At 40.7% G+C, this 18,104-nt stretch overlaps 1 protein-coding gene across 4 annotated transcripts in view; it reads left to right on the top strand.

The window, feature by feature from the left end:
* Positions 1-18,104, top strand: part of Tk (Tachykinin) — a 239,578-nt gene that overhangs the window by 142,376 nt on the left and 79,098 nt on the right. For all 4 annotated transcript variants that reach the window (XM_065239660.1, XM_065239657.1, XM_065239658.1 and 1 more), the window contains 2 exons: positions 7,007-7,142; positions 7,428-7,724. In XM_065239660.1, the coding sequence (XP_065095732.1) occupies positions 7,007-7,142; positions 7,428-7,724 (433 nt within the window). The remainder of the gene's footprint in view (positions 1-7,006; positions 7,143-7,427; positions 7,725-18,104) is intronic.

Below are 18,104 nucleotides of genomic sequence, written 5' to 3'. Positions count from 1 at the left end.
GGGAAATCCGTCTATCCGCATGTCAATCAGTTGTTAGTTGGATCTAAGACTATATGCATTACTTCTTGGCCTTGATGCGCCAGATACTTCTTCCTATTATCTATGGTTAGTGACAGGTCATAGCTAGAGAAAGTAACGATGCCATCCGATGCCGCCAAAGTTGGGAAATCGGTCTGTCCGCATTATGACCCTGCATATCAATCAGTTGTTGGTTGGATCCAAGACTATATGCATTACTTCTTTGTCCTTGATGCACAAGATGCTTCTACCTATTGCTTAGGATTCGTGCCAGGTCATAGTTAGAGAAAGTAACGATGCCATCCTGCCACCAGGCTAAGTTGGGAATTCCGTCTGTCCGCATGGCAATCAGTTGTTGGTTGGATCTAAGACTATATGCATTACTTCTTTGTCCTTGATGCACAAGATGCTTCTACCTATTGCTTAGGTTTCGTGCCAGCAAATATATTATATTAACAATATGATCCACTCTTTCGCTTAGCTGGCGAACCGAATTTTTAGCGATGAAAGCACCCCTGTGGCCAAAAAGGCTACCAATATATTTGTTTATCGTCACGAGGGGTAAATCAAATGATAATTTGTTTAATATTTCAAATTAATGTATTTCAGCATTTTATTTAATTTGATGTCAGACCAATTTTAAAGTAATATACACTTTTTTTTCCTTTATTAACGAGACTTTCAGCCTTAGGCTGGTTCATCTCTAAGTAATATACACAATGTAATTAATGAAAATAATTTGACTCTTACTTTTGTAATAAGTGCTATATTCGCACCCCTCGATTGTAATTGAATGATTGTTGCTGACCTTTTTCAACGCTAGATGGTGCGTGAAGCAACATTTTACTGGTCGCCATTGCAACATTTGGAAAAGACATTAATGGATCATATCTATTGTTAATATATGATATATTTGGTGCCAGGCCATAGCTTGAGAAAGTAACGATGCCATCCTGCAACCAGGCTAAGTTAGGAAATCCGTCTGTTCGCATTATGACCTCGATTTTTGTCTTCTGTTCGGGACATAAACCACTACGACCAGTAATTTACACGCTATTTCAAATCTACCCAAATTTGGGTAGAATCCACCCAGATCGGTCAAAACTGAACCTATACAAAAATGGGTAAACTGTGTTGGGAGTGACAAGTTGACAAATGAACAACGTCGAACGGATTCATGTCAATGTGGTTCATTTGTCAACTTGTCACTCCCAACACAGTTTACCCATTTTTGGGTAGGTTCAGTTTTGACTGATCTGGGTGGGTCCCTGCCTTTATTTTCTAGGAATCGATTCTAATTGAAAGGTTCTGCTATTTATACCCTGCGAAGAATGAGAGCACCCTGGAAAAGTGCGCCCCTTTGTCAGTCAAAATTGAATTCCTTAGCAACAAAATTAAGTAATGAAACCGATAATGACCATGCATCAGAACCCTAGTCAAACTAGGGAACAGCGAATAGAAGATTAGGAATAACATAGATTGCGACTAACTTACTAATTGAAGATCATCCTCGGTCCAAGCAACCCGAGGACTTATTACTATTAACAAGGCAAAAAAGTAACAAGGACTAAAATGTGTTCTTTGATTAAGAAACTTTTTTCGTTTGCGTAATCTTGAAACTAAAAACATGAATGCCATCCATGTAAAATGACCTAGAATTTTCAGACTAGCTTTTTCGCGATGGCCTGAAAACGCTAAAATACGGAAACAACCTAAAAAACACCCAGACTCAATTAAAAATGCAGTGAAGATTTTTGTTTAAGATGCACTCACGATGATTAGATGGAAAGAAGATAAATGAATTTAGTAGATTTCTTGCAAAAAGATGGACCACGATGTATTAAGATGCATTTAGATATGTGATCGGAAAAAAAATTTAAAGATTTATTCTCTAGCGTAAGATTTTCAAGCTTCTTAGGATTGAAATTTAGATGTGTCGTTCCCCTAGAAAAAAAAAAACCATTCATATATGGCATTGAAAATTTCAAATAATTTGGAAACGATTTAAGAATATAAGATACCGTTATAAGCGGGTTAAATTAGTTCTTAAGTAGTAAACATGTTAATGCTTCTTTTGGTTTGGTCTAACATAAATTTCTTAAGAACGAATTTCACAAATTTTATTTAATTTAAAATGCCCTGCTTTTTATTAATTATAGTCACTTTAACACTCTTGGGTCATTCGTGACTTGTCCGGGGGTGGGATTTGAACTCGTGACTTTGGCGTGAGAGGTAAGGATGTTAACCACTACGCCGGGGTCACCCCCATGTCTTGCTTTCTTTAAACTAGCAAAACAATAAAATCCAATAGGTTGCTATTAAAGTTCATTTGAAATTATTTCAATATTATTTTAAATTCACATAAATTTTGCACTAAATTGCAAAATCATACACACTTAGATTTTTTGCCGAGATGGGCACCACCGAGCAGCTCGGCATTTTATTTTACTGGATCTCTGTGAAAAATTTCATCTCCGCAAAATTCCCGTTTTTTATCTGAATCTCTGCAAGTTTTCCACTGAAATCCGGCAAAATAAAATGCCGAGCTAATGGTGATGCCCATCTCGGCAAAAAATCTAAGTGTGTGAGGCCAAGTTGTCTGAAATTCTGCTACCCACCTGCGGGCAGCCCGCTACCCATACCTGAGGGCAGCCCGCTACCCACCGGAGGGTCGCGACCCATAGATTGAGAAACGCTGCCCTAGTTTGAAGTAGTCACGACTATGAATCGGTGGTAGAACTTACATCCCGTAACGTACAACGAAAAAGTGATCCACCCACATTTCGGGGCTAGGTACGCCTGTAGGATACGCGCAGTCATAAATTGTTTATATTGGTTCTAAATTCGGCTTACGAGTTTCAATTGCGTTAAAACGCATTGCAGCGCCTTTGAATTTACTACGTTATTTTAATGAAGGCAAAAATGGAATGGAAAAATAAACACTTGGAAAACACTTGGAGAGCTTATTTTTTTATTTTATAATTTTTTTTGAAAAAAATTGGTGTAAATATTTGTCTATAAGAACATAATACACCATGTTTTGTAGGTTTTGAACTAAAGTAAAGGGTGATACGGTCAAAATTTGGTCAAGGGAAAACGCGTGTAAATCGGTGAAATCGTTTATTTAAAAAATCAAATTAAATTTCTTTTTCAAGTTCAATTAGTATAAAATTCAGGAAAAATATTCAGTTAGGCTTCCGCTTTTCCAAATCCGAATTGCCGGGCCTTACGCTTGACCCCTGCCATCAGATTTTGTACAGCCACCTTGTCCACCTTCTTCGCCGCAGAAAGCCAGTTTGCCTTGAACTGCTGCTCGCCCTTAGCAGTTTTTTTGGTCTTCTTTAGGTTCCGCTTGACAATAGCCCAGTATTTCTCAATTGGGCGGAGCTCTGGCGTGTTGGGAGGGTTCTTGTCCTTGGGAACCACCTGCACGTTGTTGGCGGCGTACCACTCCATGGCCTTTTTACCGTAATGGCAAGATGCCAAATCCGGCCAAAACAGTACGGAACAACCGTGTTTCTTCAGGAAAGGCAGCAGACGTTTATTCAAACACTCTTTCACGTTAATTTCTTGGTTGACAGTCCCGGAAGCTATGAAAATGCTGCTTTTCAAGCCACAGGTACAGATGGCTTGCCAAACCAGATATTTCTTTGCGAACTTTGACAGTTTCATGTGCTTGAAAACATCTGCTACCTTTCCCCTTCCTTTTGCCGTATAAAACTCCTGTCCCGGAAGTTGTTTGGCTTTGACGTAGGTTTCGTCGTCCATTACCACGCAGTCAAACTTCGTCAGCATCGTCGTGTACAGCCTCCGGGATCGCGCTTTGGCCGTCGTATTTTGTTTATCATCGCGATTTGGAGTCACTACCTTCTTGTAAGTCGATAGTCCGGCTCGTTTTTTGGCTCGATGCACGGTTGTAGACGATACACCCAGCTTATTTGCGGCATCTCGGAGAGAGAGGTTAGGGTTTCGCTTGAAACTACCGGCAACTCTCTTTGTCGTCTCAGCGGCTTCCGGTTTTCGATTTCCCCCCGATCCAGACTTCCTGGCTGTCGACAAACGTTCCCCAAACACTTTAATTACATTTGTAACGGTTGATTTGGCAACTTTTTGCAATTTTGCCAACTTTGCGTGCGAGTAGCTCGGATTTTCGCGATGCGCGAGCAAAATTTTGATACGCTGCTCTTCTTGCTTGGACGGCATTTTGACAACTGAAGTGTGAATTCCAAAATCAAAATAGGAGCAACATTCTACACACACACACCTTCAAAATGAGGGGTGTTCAGGTTTTTTAAATGCAAAATTGAAAGAAATACGTCAAGTTGATATTGACCAAATTTTGACCGTATCACCCTTTATCGTACTAATCATACCCACTTAGTTTTTTTTTGCCGAAATTGGCACTGCCGACTAACTTGGTAAAAAACTAAGTGTATACGTTATACGCTTAGTTTTTTACCAAGTTAGTCGGCAGTGCCAATTTCGGCAAAAAAAAAACTAAGTGGGTATGATTAGTTTGTTAACGAGATAATCATAAAAATATTTAATGTTTTCTGCTCGATAGGCCAAAAATAAATGGTGGTGGTTAGGAGAGGTTGTTGCTGAGTGGGGGGGGGGGGTTAGGAAAGTTTGTTGATGAGGGGGGGGGGGTAGGAAAGGTTGTTGATGAGTTGGGGGGGGGGGTAGGAGAGGTTTTTGAGTGGGGGGAGAGATTGTTGTGAAGGGGGGAGGGGGAAAGGTTGTTGTGAAAGGGGGAGGGGGTTTACATCATTACTTTTCCTCATTGTGGTCACGCCGTGATCCACCTATAGCCGCTGATTTGGTGCTGCTTACTGCAGGACCAAGTGCCACACCGTCCGAAGCGAAAATGAGCAAACGCATAACAGCAGCGCTGTTTTATATCTTTTCAGGTTCAGAACCTGATAGGATTTCCCGCCATTTTTTTATGAATGGGGCGGAGCAAAAAGTTTCTTTTGTGCAGAATATTTTAAAAAAGGATGGACTTTGGATGTTAATATAATTGCATATATAGAGGTACCAGATATGTTTTACAGTCAGTTGTTGGTAATTCATCGAGTGTATGTCTCCTATTAAGCAATATTTTTTTTGAAAATTTTGGCTCTTCATGTAAAAAATTAATTGTTCATACATTATTAGGGTTTGCTTAAATTTTATTTCCCGAAAAAAAATGATCGTCAAAGTCCATGTCTTTTTCGGGTTATTGTTAAGGGGGAGAGGGATTTTAAGCGGGAGGGGGTTTCACATGCACGTTTTTTCAAGTCTCATTCCTCATTGTGGTGGACACGCCGTGATCCACCTTTAGCCGCTGACCTAGTCCTGCTTGATGCATGACCTAGTGCCACGCCGTCCGAAGCGGTAATGAGCAGAAGCATGAGAGCAGCGCTGATTTATATCTTTTCAGGTTCAAGCAGAATGATGTGCAACCAAGTGGTATTCTTTTATGATGACTGGGTTTGGGAAAAAGGCTTATTTCATGAAATCAGTGATAAAATTATCATTTGTACATTTTCAATAGCTTAGTTACAGAAAAATTGGAAAAATATTTATTTCAACAGGTTCGTAATGTAATATCCTATCGATTGGCGTATTTGGATTTTAATTTCATCTATAAATGACAAAGTTACAAGCGTTTAAAACCTAACACTCCTTCACCACACATATTTTTTGATTAGCACCCCAGTATAGTTGACAAAGACGTAGTTCTACGTCAAAAATCATTAACAGGGCGGTATCTAAAAAACGTGACGTGTTAGCGTGTAAGTAAGGAAAATGGCACTGTGGAGTATTATGGAAAAAGTAGGCATTGAGAAAATGGCTGTTTAAGTTAAGAAGTGCAATTTCCATGTAAATATTAAAAAATCAAATTAAATTAATCGATAATTTTGTCAAGTTATTTGAGGATGGGACTGATATACGATTACTTTGCTTGGTGGGACATCAAGTAGTTATTTTCACATTTTTCATGATCAAAGTCACGTAATATATAATAAGTAGATGCTAATTGATAGTGACTGGCGTTATTACCTTAACATTGATGAAAATCCATATGGGACTGATATGCGATTATAGGCGTTTACTCTAGTCATTTGTTAGTCTTGTTAGTCTCATTTAAAAAAAATCGACTATACTTGTTGATGGTTTATCGAGAATTGCTTTTATTACTCAAATTTCACTTAGCCTAAACTGGAGGTTCCACTACTTTGGCCTAATCTCGCATTTTGGGCCAATCGAGCAGAAAACATCAAATAAATCATTGTTTCAGTGTTAACCAGTCAATTATGCATTTGGTACGATACTTTAGTTCAAAAGCTATGGAGGCGACCCCGGCGTAGTGGTTAACATCCATACCTCTCACGCCAAAGTCAAGAGTTCAAATCTCACCCGGACAAGTCACGAATAAAAAAAATCAAAAGCTACCGAACGAAGTCAATGAGAACGCGTGATATGAATGTTTACACCCATTTTTCTCAAAACAAAATAATCGCTCCGACCGAATCACATTCATCCGATACCTCGACACTTATTTTAGGGTAGATGACTGACGACGGTTAGGGATTTTTGACTACTCAGCAAAACGCAACAAATGCGATCTGCTGGAAATTAACAGAATTCGATGGCGTCTGCACTAATTGCACTAATGTTGGCCTATGGATCTAAAGATTGGACCCATGGATAAAATTATCATATTCTTCAATTTTTCTTGGAACAATGTGTTATCTGGACAAAACAAATGGATTTTGTTATTTGCTATTGAAAATATGTAAAAAAAAAATGCTTTGCTTCGAAATTTATGCATGGGCCTAATATTGGGATACTTAGGCCGACGTTAGGGGCATTAAACCTACATTCTGCACTAACTAAAACTAACACTAATTTGCATCAGTTGAAGAAGAGTTGGCTATACAATGCTGCTAAATTGTAGATACATATTACACATACTTTTATTCTCTCAATACCACATGTACAGGATATTCGTGGGAAAAAGTTTTTCTCGTTCTACCCATTGAGATTGTATCCAAAGCGAGCTCCTTCCGGTTTTCTTGGTTTGAGAGGTAAAAAATACTACTTTAATGGTGTGAAGCGTGTGCCTTCAGGGTTTACAGGTAAGCGAAATCATAATGGACCACTTAGTAAAGCAGTTTTTGCGTGATATTCTATTATTATTATTATTATTATCTCTATTTAGGAGATTTTCAGCCGCAATACGCGTGATATTCTAATAACATCACTTTCTTGATGCATATGAATTATAAGGACTTATAATTATATAATTTTATTTCAAAGTTCAAGTAATAGTAAATGTCATTTTTGCTACTACTTGCCAGTTTCCAAAGTGATCCATTAACAACTGCAACAGTATACATTTTATGCAAAATTATTTACCCTAGGAATGCGAGGTAAAAAATCGGAATACGACGTCGATGATAACCCAAGCGAATTTGATCTGACAAATGACTCCAGTCCTTATGAACTTCTACAGAAAGAGAGGAAAATGCTTGATGAGTTGAATGAAATCTATCAAATTGATCGAGAAATGAAAAACAACCCTGCGTTTTCCATGGAAATTGCACATCAAAATGCCGAAAAACGGGCACCATCAGGCTTCCTTGGAATGCGCGGGAAAAAAGGAACTGATGTTATAAATGGATATTCTGGTGTTAAGCGTGCTCCATCTGGATTTCTTGGTAAGTAACCAGTCAGAACACACTTAGAAGTTTATATAGAAATCTGAAAAATTAACCTAAAACTCAACAGCTGAACGTCAGGTAATTTATTTGGTGGATTTTTTGAATTACCGAAAGATCTGTAATTATCTTTGAAACATTTTTCAGATTTCATTTTTATTTTACCGAACATTTACGGTTAATCTGTGAACTTGTTTAATGGGATTTACCGATTTTTTTTTCAGTAATTTCGGGAATTTTTCGGATTAATTAAATATAAATTAGATTTTCCCATAAGATTTTTTATAAATTGATTTCGTAAATTTTAATAAAAGGCAAAATTAATAATCATAGTTCTGGCATGCAAACGCTAAGAACAAAAAAAACCCAGATATAGAGGAGATGGCTCTAATGTTGGCCTATGGATCTAAGATTGGGCTCATCATTAAAAATCAGCTATTTATAAATTTTATATGGATGAACGCGTCATTGGGACGGTACTCATGAATATTTTTGGTCGCTATTGATAATTTAGTTGATTGCTGAATTTATGTATGGGCCCAAATTAGGGGCATTTAGGCTGACATTACATCCATTTCCCCTAGATCAAGTTTACTCAGATTGCTCGTAAATCGAATAAACCTATGGGTAAATGCCAAGTACCCAAATATGGATACACAATATGAACTGAAATATTGGTAAAAAAATAAACCCAAATATGGGTAAAATTTATTAATACTGCAGTAAATTTTATGAAAATTTGACTAAAACTGGTTCTATTTGGCCTACCTAACGCTACTATTAATAAAGTTAATCAGTTTTTCTTGCTAAATGTTATCCCTGAATCACACTATTCTACGTTCTGGATTCCTAAAGTAATTGTTATTGCACTTACGTACAGATAGCAAGCTTACCTGTAAATCATTAAGAAAAAAGGCTAGGGCGATGCGTACGAATAGTACACTTTTCCCATAGTAATTCCCATAAAAACCTCAAAAGGCCAGTGCAGTATGAGATCACAACCAAATGACCTCAAATTAGAAACTGATTTAAAATCGATTGTGGGGTAGAGCAAATCGATGTTTTGAACCACCTCAATACGCTTGTAGGCATGCACGGACCACTAGGCCTAATTAAATAAAAAATAACTTTATGCACAGAAATCAAATCGATTTGCGATTCTTGACATAGTTTTGTAAAAATTGAGCATTTTTTTAATTTTTGACAAGCAAATGAATAGGTTTGATCCGTATCCCATGCATTTTTCCATATAATCTTTAAAATTCTGCCGCAAATCCAGATCGATATCAGCCCGAAAGCGCAATGTGGAGCAGGAGGTTGTGATACACCATATAAACTCTAGTGAAGACAACGTAAAAGTCACGCACAAAGCTGAAACATTTTGCTCCGCACTTGCCGTTTTGCAAAGAAAAGCCAAATCGTCTGATATATGGTGTCCCAGAATGTCTAAGCACGATAAAAAAAAAACGATAACGTAACTCTGTTTACAGCAAATTCGATTTTTATTTCGTATTCATTTTCTCTATAGTATTCTCTTACAGTTAAACGTAGAAAATCCGAGATCCGATCAGCCGTATTTAGTTTCAGCACATATGCCTTGCCAACAATTTTGGGTACTTTTTCCCAGTCTTGGAAGCCGATGCCTTTACATGTTTCCGCAAATATGCTTCGTACATGGACCCAAAAAGTTTCGATTGACCTGACCTGGGGGCAGTTTGACGGATTTATCTCCTTGGGTAGGAATTGCATCTTGTTGGCTTTATACCAGGCTACCGTGTCCACGTGTCCAGGTAATCCACCAAAACAGTACTGAGGTGTCGTGTTTGCGGATCACGTAACACACGTAAAAATCGGTTGCCATTGCTTCCGTTGTCACAAACGGTATGGAAAGCATACCACATGCACAATTGGCTTGCAAAAGCCTATTTACCTAATTTTTCGGTAAAAATCGACTTATCCGCGTCGTCAACACTTCGGCCATCACAAACGGTGTAGTACTGATCGTATAACTTCCGAGCCCTCGGTTTGACGGATGCGGCTTGTTTTTCACTCCGCTTTAGTTTCATTTACTATTTATACGTCTTTAGACCCATTCAGCGGGCCTCTTCGTTACTCCGTTACTCTTCGAGGATCCCACTTTTTGGGCCACGTCTCGAACTGAAGCACTTTTCTTGTGAGTGAAAGCATGCACGATTTTCCGGTCCAGATTTCGGTCAACAGGGTTCGGTTTACGTCGAGATTTTTGCTTATCCTGGAAAGTTGCTTCATCACCATACTTCCGGGAATAGTATACCATTTGTACACGCTGTGTTGAGCTTTTCTGGATAAATGCTTCGCATTGTTACGGAAATGTAAAAAACCGACACTTGCGATACACGAAACTGTTGGTCGAAATGTAAGCAATGATTCAACGTGATAATATGCTGTTTAAACGTCATCTGAAACAAGCAGGGGAGTTCCAAAGTCGTGCTTAGACATTCTGGGACACCCTATAATTTTTAAGCGAATCTCTGTATCGACTTGGTACACATCTAGAAACACTTTATTTTTCACGTGACGGAATCCATCTTTGACATAAAGGATGAGACGTAAACAAACATGTCATGTAAAATTAGGTGCTCCGAGACTAAAACATTCGTTATTCGACAAAAAGCTGAGCTGAATTTCACGTCTATTATGACTCAATTTTATATCAAAAAGTTAGTTAGTTATCATACATTAAAATTGAAAAGTATGTTGAAAGTACCAAAAAAACTGGTGAAATTTTATGCATTTTAGTGTTTTTAAGTTGAAAATTTTCATTTCTGTTTATTTAGTTGTTCTACAAAACATTCTCCATGCAGTTTTCTAGATTTGTGCCTTTGGTAGTAAACTTGTAGGCTTTATGGTTTCTTCGTAATTATTGATTTGAAACAGCCTTAAAAACTTGTGACGTTTTCTTAAAATGCGCTATGGTCACCCTATTCGTTCGTACATTCGGCTTTTGCAGTGGACTACGCACATGAAAATTTGGTAGAATGGTATTGAAAATGCTAAGCTACATTCTTAACTTTCGACTATCGCACATCTCCTGCGCCGAAAGAAAACATAACTGCGGAGATGTTTCGCGGTATCGATTATTGCTCAGTTTCAGCAGAACACACAGCGAGAGACACCGAATCGGCGAATTCTTAGAGCGGAAGGGAGAGAAGTCGGTAGTGGTAATAAGTCGATGTCCCTTTTATTTCATAGCACTCGCAGCTCAGCTGCAGTGCTGTTTCGATGGAAGAGTGCGCAGCTCCGCTGCTTCTGTATACACACTTAGATTTTTTTTACAAGAGTCAGTATTTTTTACTGGATTTTTGGATTACTGAAAAACTCGGTTAAAATTCAAATGACTGTTATTCGCAAAGATATATTATAGATAGATTTCTCAAGGTACTCTTTTTGATGCTGTTCTATCCCTTGAAGCAAGTGACGTTTGGCTTGGGAGCCCAACTGAAACTTAGCCCACTTAAAGTTAGCCAAAACAAGCGAAATCCGACTGTACCTGTGTCCGAGACGAAACTGGTGAAGACTGTTTTCGTTTTCTCTTGTTTTGGTGGCCCGAATGGCAGTTTAATATTTCAAATTTCAAATTTGAAGAGAAATTTAAAATTTTCTAGAGATGAACAGACTGTTGGGAAATATCGGATATTGAACAACTATTAAAGGCGAGATTTATCGAGCAACGTTTTTATTTCAATGTGGTTCAATTACACGCTTTTAGAAGAATGACGGAAAATAAACTTCTGGTTGCATCATACGTTTTTCAAAAGAACATAGTTTGTTTGCTCTCTACGTTGTCGTTGTGCGAGGGACGCACTGATGTAGACCGCATGTGGTGTGCTTTCCAAAACTCCTCCTCACCATGTGCCGCCGCTGTCCTTTGTCTGTGACAGTCCCAGCAATCCTGATAATTTCTTAAGTTTTAGTTAGCATGTCAGCCACCATCCCTTCAGTGGGACAATATTCAAGTCGCACAGATCCCCTGTCGCACAACTCTCGAATATGCTTTGAGCGACGGCTGATTCGTTCTGATTGCACACACTGGATGCATCCTTGATTATCTTCCATAATACATGTCGGTCCATCCAAAGTTTCACCCATGTCACTAAGCAGTCTTCTCAACCAGACAACCTCTTGACTGGCCTCTCCAAGCGCCACGTACTCAGATTCCATTGAGCTGAGTGTGACACAGTGTTGTAGTCTGCTGCCCCAAGAAATCGCCCCTCCAGCATAGAGGAAGACATAACCCGTTGTCGACCGACGAGTACTGATGTCACCAGCCCAATCTGCATCCGAGAATCCTAGTAGTCCTTCAGTATCGCTCTTGTACACCAGCTTAGCACCTTTCGTTGATTTGAGGTAACGAAGCACCCTCTTCACCGCCACCCAATCATTTTCAGTAGGAGCACACACCTTACGACCAAGTATAGACGCACTTACGGCTATGTCTAGGCGAGCACACACAGCGACGTAAAGTAGGGCACCTACGAGACTCCGATAGGCCGTGTTGTCGAGGAATGGTGAGCTAGTATCCATCGACGAAACATACCCGGTATCCATTGGGCACTTAGCAGTCTTGGCAGTTTGTAGTCCGAATCTAGCAGAGATTTTGTCAATGTAACTCTCCAGGCAAATACTATATTTCCCGTTCAGTCGTTGGATCTCAAGGCCTAAGAAGAAGCTTGGCTCTCCTAAATCGGTAATATCAAACTTTTCACTCAAAGCTTTGGTCACTCGGCCAATCTCCAATGATTCCAGGCAAGCGACAAGTATGTCGTCGACATATACCAGCAAGTAGGTTCTCAATCCATTAACGACTTTGGTGTAGAGGCACTGATCCGTTTCACTTTGCGTAAATCCCAAATTCTGCAACACGCTATGTAAACGCTGGTTCCAGCACCTGGCTGATTGCTTGAGTCCATAGATGCTACGACGAATTCTGCACACAAGTCGTTCTTTACCCTTCTCAATGAAGCCACGTGGTTGTTTCATGTACAACGCTTCAGTTAAGTTGCCGTAAAGGTACGCGGTCTTAACATCCAGGTGACGAAGAATCAGATTTTGTTGAGACGCCACTGCCAACAAAGCTCGAAGTGTGGTTTGTTTGATAACGGGGGCAAATGTTTCTTCAAAATCCTCCCCGTACTTTTGCGTGTAGCCCTGAGCTACTAAACGAGCTTTATGCTTAACGATTTCGTTTTCAGCACCTCTTTTGATCTTGTAGATCCATCTACAGCCGACCGCCTTGCGGCCGATTGGAAGTTCTGTTAGCTCCCACGTACCATTTTTATCATGAGATTCTAACTCCTCCTTCATCGCAGCTCGCCATTCCGATTCATCGGGACCAGCCAATGCCTTTTGCAAACTTTGTGGTTCATCATCTGTAGCCTGGATATAGAAAATCTCCTCAAGTAGCCGACGTGGGGGAATTCCCTTGTTGACGCGAGATGATCGACGAAGATTTTTGTCTCCTTCAAACTCCTCGAATGCAAGTTCATTCTCGACTGAACTGTGAAACGAATTGCTGTCATCGGTTCCATCCTCTTGCTCCGAAACTTCTTCAGGATCTTCGAACATCGGTTCATCAACGACTTCTTCTGTTTCAAGCTGCTCGCGCGTACCATTAGTTAGTTCAAGGAACTTTGCGTCCCTACTAATAGTGACACGGTTCGTAGTGGAGTCCAAAAAACGATACGCCTTCCTGCCATCAGCATATCCTACAAACACCATCTTTCTTGCCTTCGGATCAAGCTTTCGTCTTCTCTCATCCGGTACGTGAACGTACGCTTCACTCCCAAACACTCGGAGGAAAGAATAGTTTGGTTTCTTCCCCCACCAAAGTTCAAACGGTGTAGCTTCGATCGCAGCAGTCGGTAGTAAGTTTTGCAGAAAATTAGCAGTTGACACTGCCTCCCTCCAATATTGTTTAACAAGTCGAGCTTCCATCAAAAGACATCGCATCATCTCTTGCAAAGTGCAATTCTTTCGTTCAGCCGTGCCATTCTGTTGAGGGCTGTAGGGTGCTGTTTGCTCCAATCGGATTCCATTTACAGTCAAAAATGTCTTCAACTCAGTACAGGAGTACTCTCCTCCTCCATCCGAGCGTATTACTTTCGGCAACCTACCAAACTGATTCTGCATCATTTTTGAGTACTCGACTATCTTTGCAGCCGCCTCCGACTTGTGCTTCAGCAGATATAGAACGCAATACCGGCTGTAATCGTCCACCATAGTCATCAGGAAACGATTTCCTCGAGGTGTCGCAACCTTCAACGGTCCGCACAAGTCAGTATGGACAAGATCTCCTACAGCGCTAGAAGAGGACACGGACTTGTTTGGAAACGGTGCACGACACATTTTTCTTTCATAGCACACTCCGCAATCAGCTTTAACATCACACTCCTGCAAATTTAGGCCATTTCCGAGACCCTCTCGAACGATCTTCTCAATCACTTGCTTATCGCGATGGCCAAGACGACGATGCCACACATGAATACAATTCTAGTTGTGGCCTGCCATCGTTTTTAATGCCTTCTGAACATAGATTTTCAGCTGATACAGATTGCCTCTTCTTTCAGCACGAAGCAGAACTTTCCCATTCTTCTGGATCTCACAACTGGTTTTGTTGAACAATACGGAACATCCTTCATCGGTCAATCTACTTACCGACAGTAGATTCCCAGCCAACGCAGGAACATGGTAAACTTGCTTGATAGTCACAGGTACCTTCTTACCATTGCCATCCAGCGAACGGAATCTGCTGGAACCAACCCCTGCCGCAGCGATCTTGTTACTATCAGCAAGGCCAATGGTCGAACTCACCTTCGTAACGTTTTCCAGAAGCGATGCATCACTGGTCATATGCGATGTGGCTCCCGAGTCTAGACACCACACAACATCACCCGAATCACCACCGAGCAGTCCAGCAACCAGACACACCTCGTCAGCTTCTTCATTTTCGACCACTATGTTCACCTTCTGATTGTTGGCACTTTCTTTTTCTTTGTTCTTCCTGTCGTACTCCAGCTTCCGGCAGTCCCGTCGAAAATGTCCATCTTTACCACAATAATGGCAAACTTTTTCTTTCTTCTTCTCTTGCTTCTTTTGGTTCACTTCCGTTTTCACCACTTTTTCATTACTGCCGCTAGCACTTCCACCGGACTTTTAGACGCTTCCTCCACTCATCGAGCAACTTCCCCTTCACGAATTCCAACTGCAGATCAGCTTCGGGACGACTTTCCAAAGCCGTGATCAGACTGTCATAGGACTCGTTCAGACTTGACAGGATGATGGCAACTAACCAGTAATATTTCAGCGGATCTCCCATGTTTGACAGCCGGTTGGCCAGTTCCGTGATTTGCGCCAAATGATCGGCCATATTTCCATCTTCCGGTAAGTACATTCGGAAGAGCTTCCGCAAAACATGTATTTTCGTGGCAAGCGATGACCGGGCATGGTAGTTCTTCAGTGACAACCACATTTCGCGAGCTGTGGCAGCATGCATGACGTGGCATGTTTGGCCATCATCAATTGAGAGACCGATCAGAGCCCGAGCCTTGCCATCTCTATAAATCCAGGACGAGTTAGGGACTTCCGGCTTCTCCTCATCGACAACGTTTCTCACTCCCTCTTTCAAAAGCACCAGCTCCATACGAAATTTCCAGCGCTCGTAGTTGAAATCATTCAATTTATCTACGGCCAAGCTCGCGTTCGTTGCCATGTTGCTATGGTACTATCCAGAATGAGTAGCGAGAAAAAAAAATTCTTCACAAGTGAAAATGTTTTTATCGGAGAAAAAAAAAACATACTTTACATGCGATTTCCGAAAGGAATTTTTCACAATTTGCAAACTACGCGCACATGCGGCGCTGGGCCCATAACCTGTTGGGAAATATCGGATATTGAACAACTATTAAAGGCGAGATTTATCGAGCAACGTTTTTATTTCTTTATTAATTATTAGAAGAATGACGGAAAATAAACTTCTGGTTGCATCATACGTTTTTAAAAAGAACATAATTTGTTTGCTCTCTACGTTGTCGTTGTGCGAGGGACGCACTGATGTAGACGGCATGTGGTGTACTTTCCAATACAGACAAGTGGATATTAAATATTTACACTACAACAATTTTCATTTTAAAAACTGCATATAGTAAGCCCTACCTACATATATATTTACACTACAACAATTTTCATATTAAAAACTGCATATAGTAAGCCCTACCCCCCCCCCCCCCCCCCCCTCACCACAATCTAACAACGCTTATGAGTTTGAGCAAATGTTTTTGAATAATTAATCCTAAACATACCAAATCGATAAGATAAGAAACTCCGAAGTTATTTCAGTTTAAAACTATTGATATGAGTGAGGTGGGGTATATTATTAGCAGCATATCGTCAGAATAAGCCGTCGTACGTACCGAAGAACACAGTTAATTTTACCCACACCCACAAACAGAAGAATAGACTACAGAAATCCAACCCAATCCCACCAACACACCAATTTGTTAAATAAAAACCCTCAAAGTCAAAGTAAATCTTTAGCCAGGTGACCGTACGCTGCACATTTTGTCCGCGAAGTTCCTCGTGATTACCAAGTATCTAGCCGATCCTGAGACCCAGCTCAAGGAGTTTCTTGCTACTGAATTTTCCGGGAAAACGAATAGTTACACTTGACACCCAACCACAACACGCGAAAGTAATCCGAGGATCGATTAGTATTTAAAAAATCTAACGATTTTTAACAGGCGTCTTAAGTTGTGTATGATCTTTACACGATTTTGCACCAACCAAAATTGAATGCAGGCCATTTGCTCGTAGACGAGGTTGAGTACGAACTTGCCATCCGACGGGTTGGTGATTCTCGTGATGTGAAGATGCGTAGGCTCAGAGCCAAGCTAAAAGAACAGCGAGAAGAAAAGAATTTGAGGTTTTTCCGTTAGAGTCGCCAGAGCAGGGGGAAAGAGATTTTCACCTGTTGGATAAAAAGTTGGCCAAGATTCGCGATCAGTTAGAAAATAGAAGGACGAAAAAGTCTGAACTGCCTGAGTTGAAGACTAGGCTAGTTCACCTGTATTTCAGGATAATCAGGTTGAAAGAGAAAGGAGATATCGATGGTCTGGAAGAAATAGCATTGAAAATGTACCAGGAGCATTTCACGTTCCTGTCATCTGACCCAGAAGTTAGGAAAATCACAGTAGAAAGAGTTAGAAATGATTTGACTAGTTTGAGTGTACAAGAAGAATAACAAGAAGAAGGAGAAGAGGAGAAAAATAGCACAGAACCAAATAAATCAAAGTCGGAAGGAGGAAATCAATCCGATGGTGAAAATACGGATAAGGAGGACAATAGAAGAGAAAGTTCAGAAGAAATAAGTAGGAAGACTAGTACACTCAAACCGAAAAAGAAGAGTAAGACAGGAGAAGACATGTTTGTAAGTGCTTACTACCTCAGTTGGGAGCGATCCTGAGAATCCCTGACTACAATGGCCTCAGGGTCGGCACGCTTACCGAACTAGGTTCCACGTGGCAAGAAATGATCGCACTGGATACAGCAAAAACTCCTACAGCACTTCAATATTCAAAATAACCACTTTTTATTGTTGGATTATACTAACACATCTATTCCTCCCTACGTATGTAACTCTCCCACTTTCTTAATTCCTATCTGACCTGTTTCTGTTGTCTTTCCCTTCTTCTTCGGGGCCCCTTGCAGATCCACCACCACGTTTCCTCGACGACTGCTTCACTCGGCTCCACGTTCCACCTTCTTCCTTCTCTCCTTCGGCGGCGTTGGAAATCTCCTTCGCGCGCTATTCCACTTTTTATGCTGGCTGGGCCACCGAGTGTGTTGACGGACTCGGCTTCGGCGGTTCGTGCCGGAATTGTTCTTACTTGGCTGGGGACTGGCGTAGCCTACCGGTACGTCTACCAGGTGTATCTCAGCGGTTCTGTTTAAAATTTACAGCGGGGTCCTGCTGTCCGTTTTTTCCTCTCACCCTTTTCCACTTTCCTCTTACTATCTTCCACTATATTCTGTCACAGTAATGTTTCTTATATTTCACCAGAGACTATCGGCCGTTTACCTTGATGGTTATTTGATGATAGACCTGATCGGTGTATGTAGCCTAGAAATACGTTCTTTGGGTCACTGTCCTTTGACTATTGGTCAGTGACCCAGGCCATTCGTTTTTCATCGCCAGTCATCGTGTCCGTTATGCCGTTTGTAATGGCCTTTTTTGTCGTCACCTCTCATGGCCGCCTAAATGCTGCTTTTACTCCATCTGGTGGTGGGTTTTGTAGACTACGGTGGGTGGATGGCTGCGTAATACTGTAGGCTACTCTACTCTGGCCT

This window comes from Ochlerotatus camptorhynchus, unplaced genomic scaffold (genome assembly GCF_037179485.1).
Source record: "Ochlerotatus camptorhynchus isolate MF236.1 unplaced genomic scaffold, CSIRO-AGI_Acam_v1.1 ptg000061l, whole genome shotgun sequence".
Taxonomy (NCBI): Eukaryota; Metazoa; Arthropoda; class Insecta; order Diptera; family Culicidae; genus Ochlerotatus; species Ochlerotatus camptorhynchus.
This window is presented reverse-complemented; position numbering and strand designations above follow the sequence as displayed.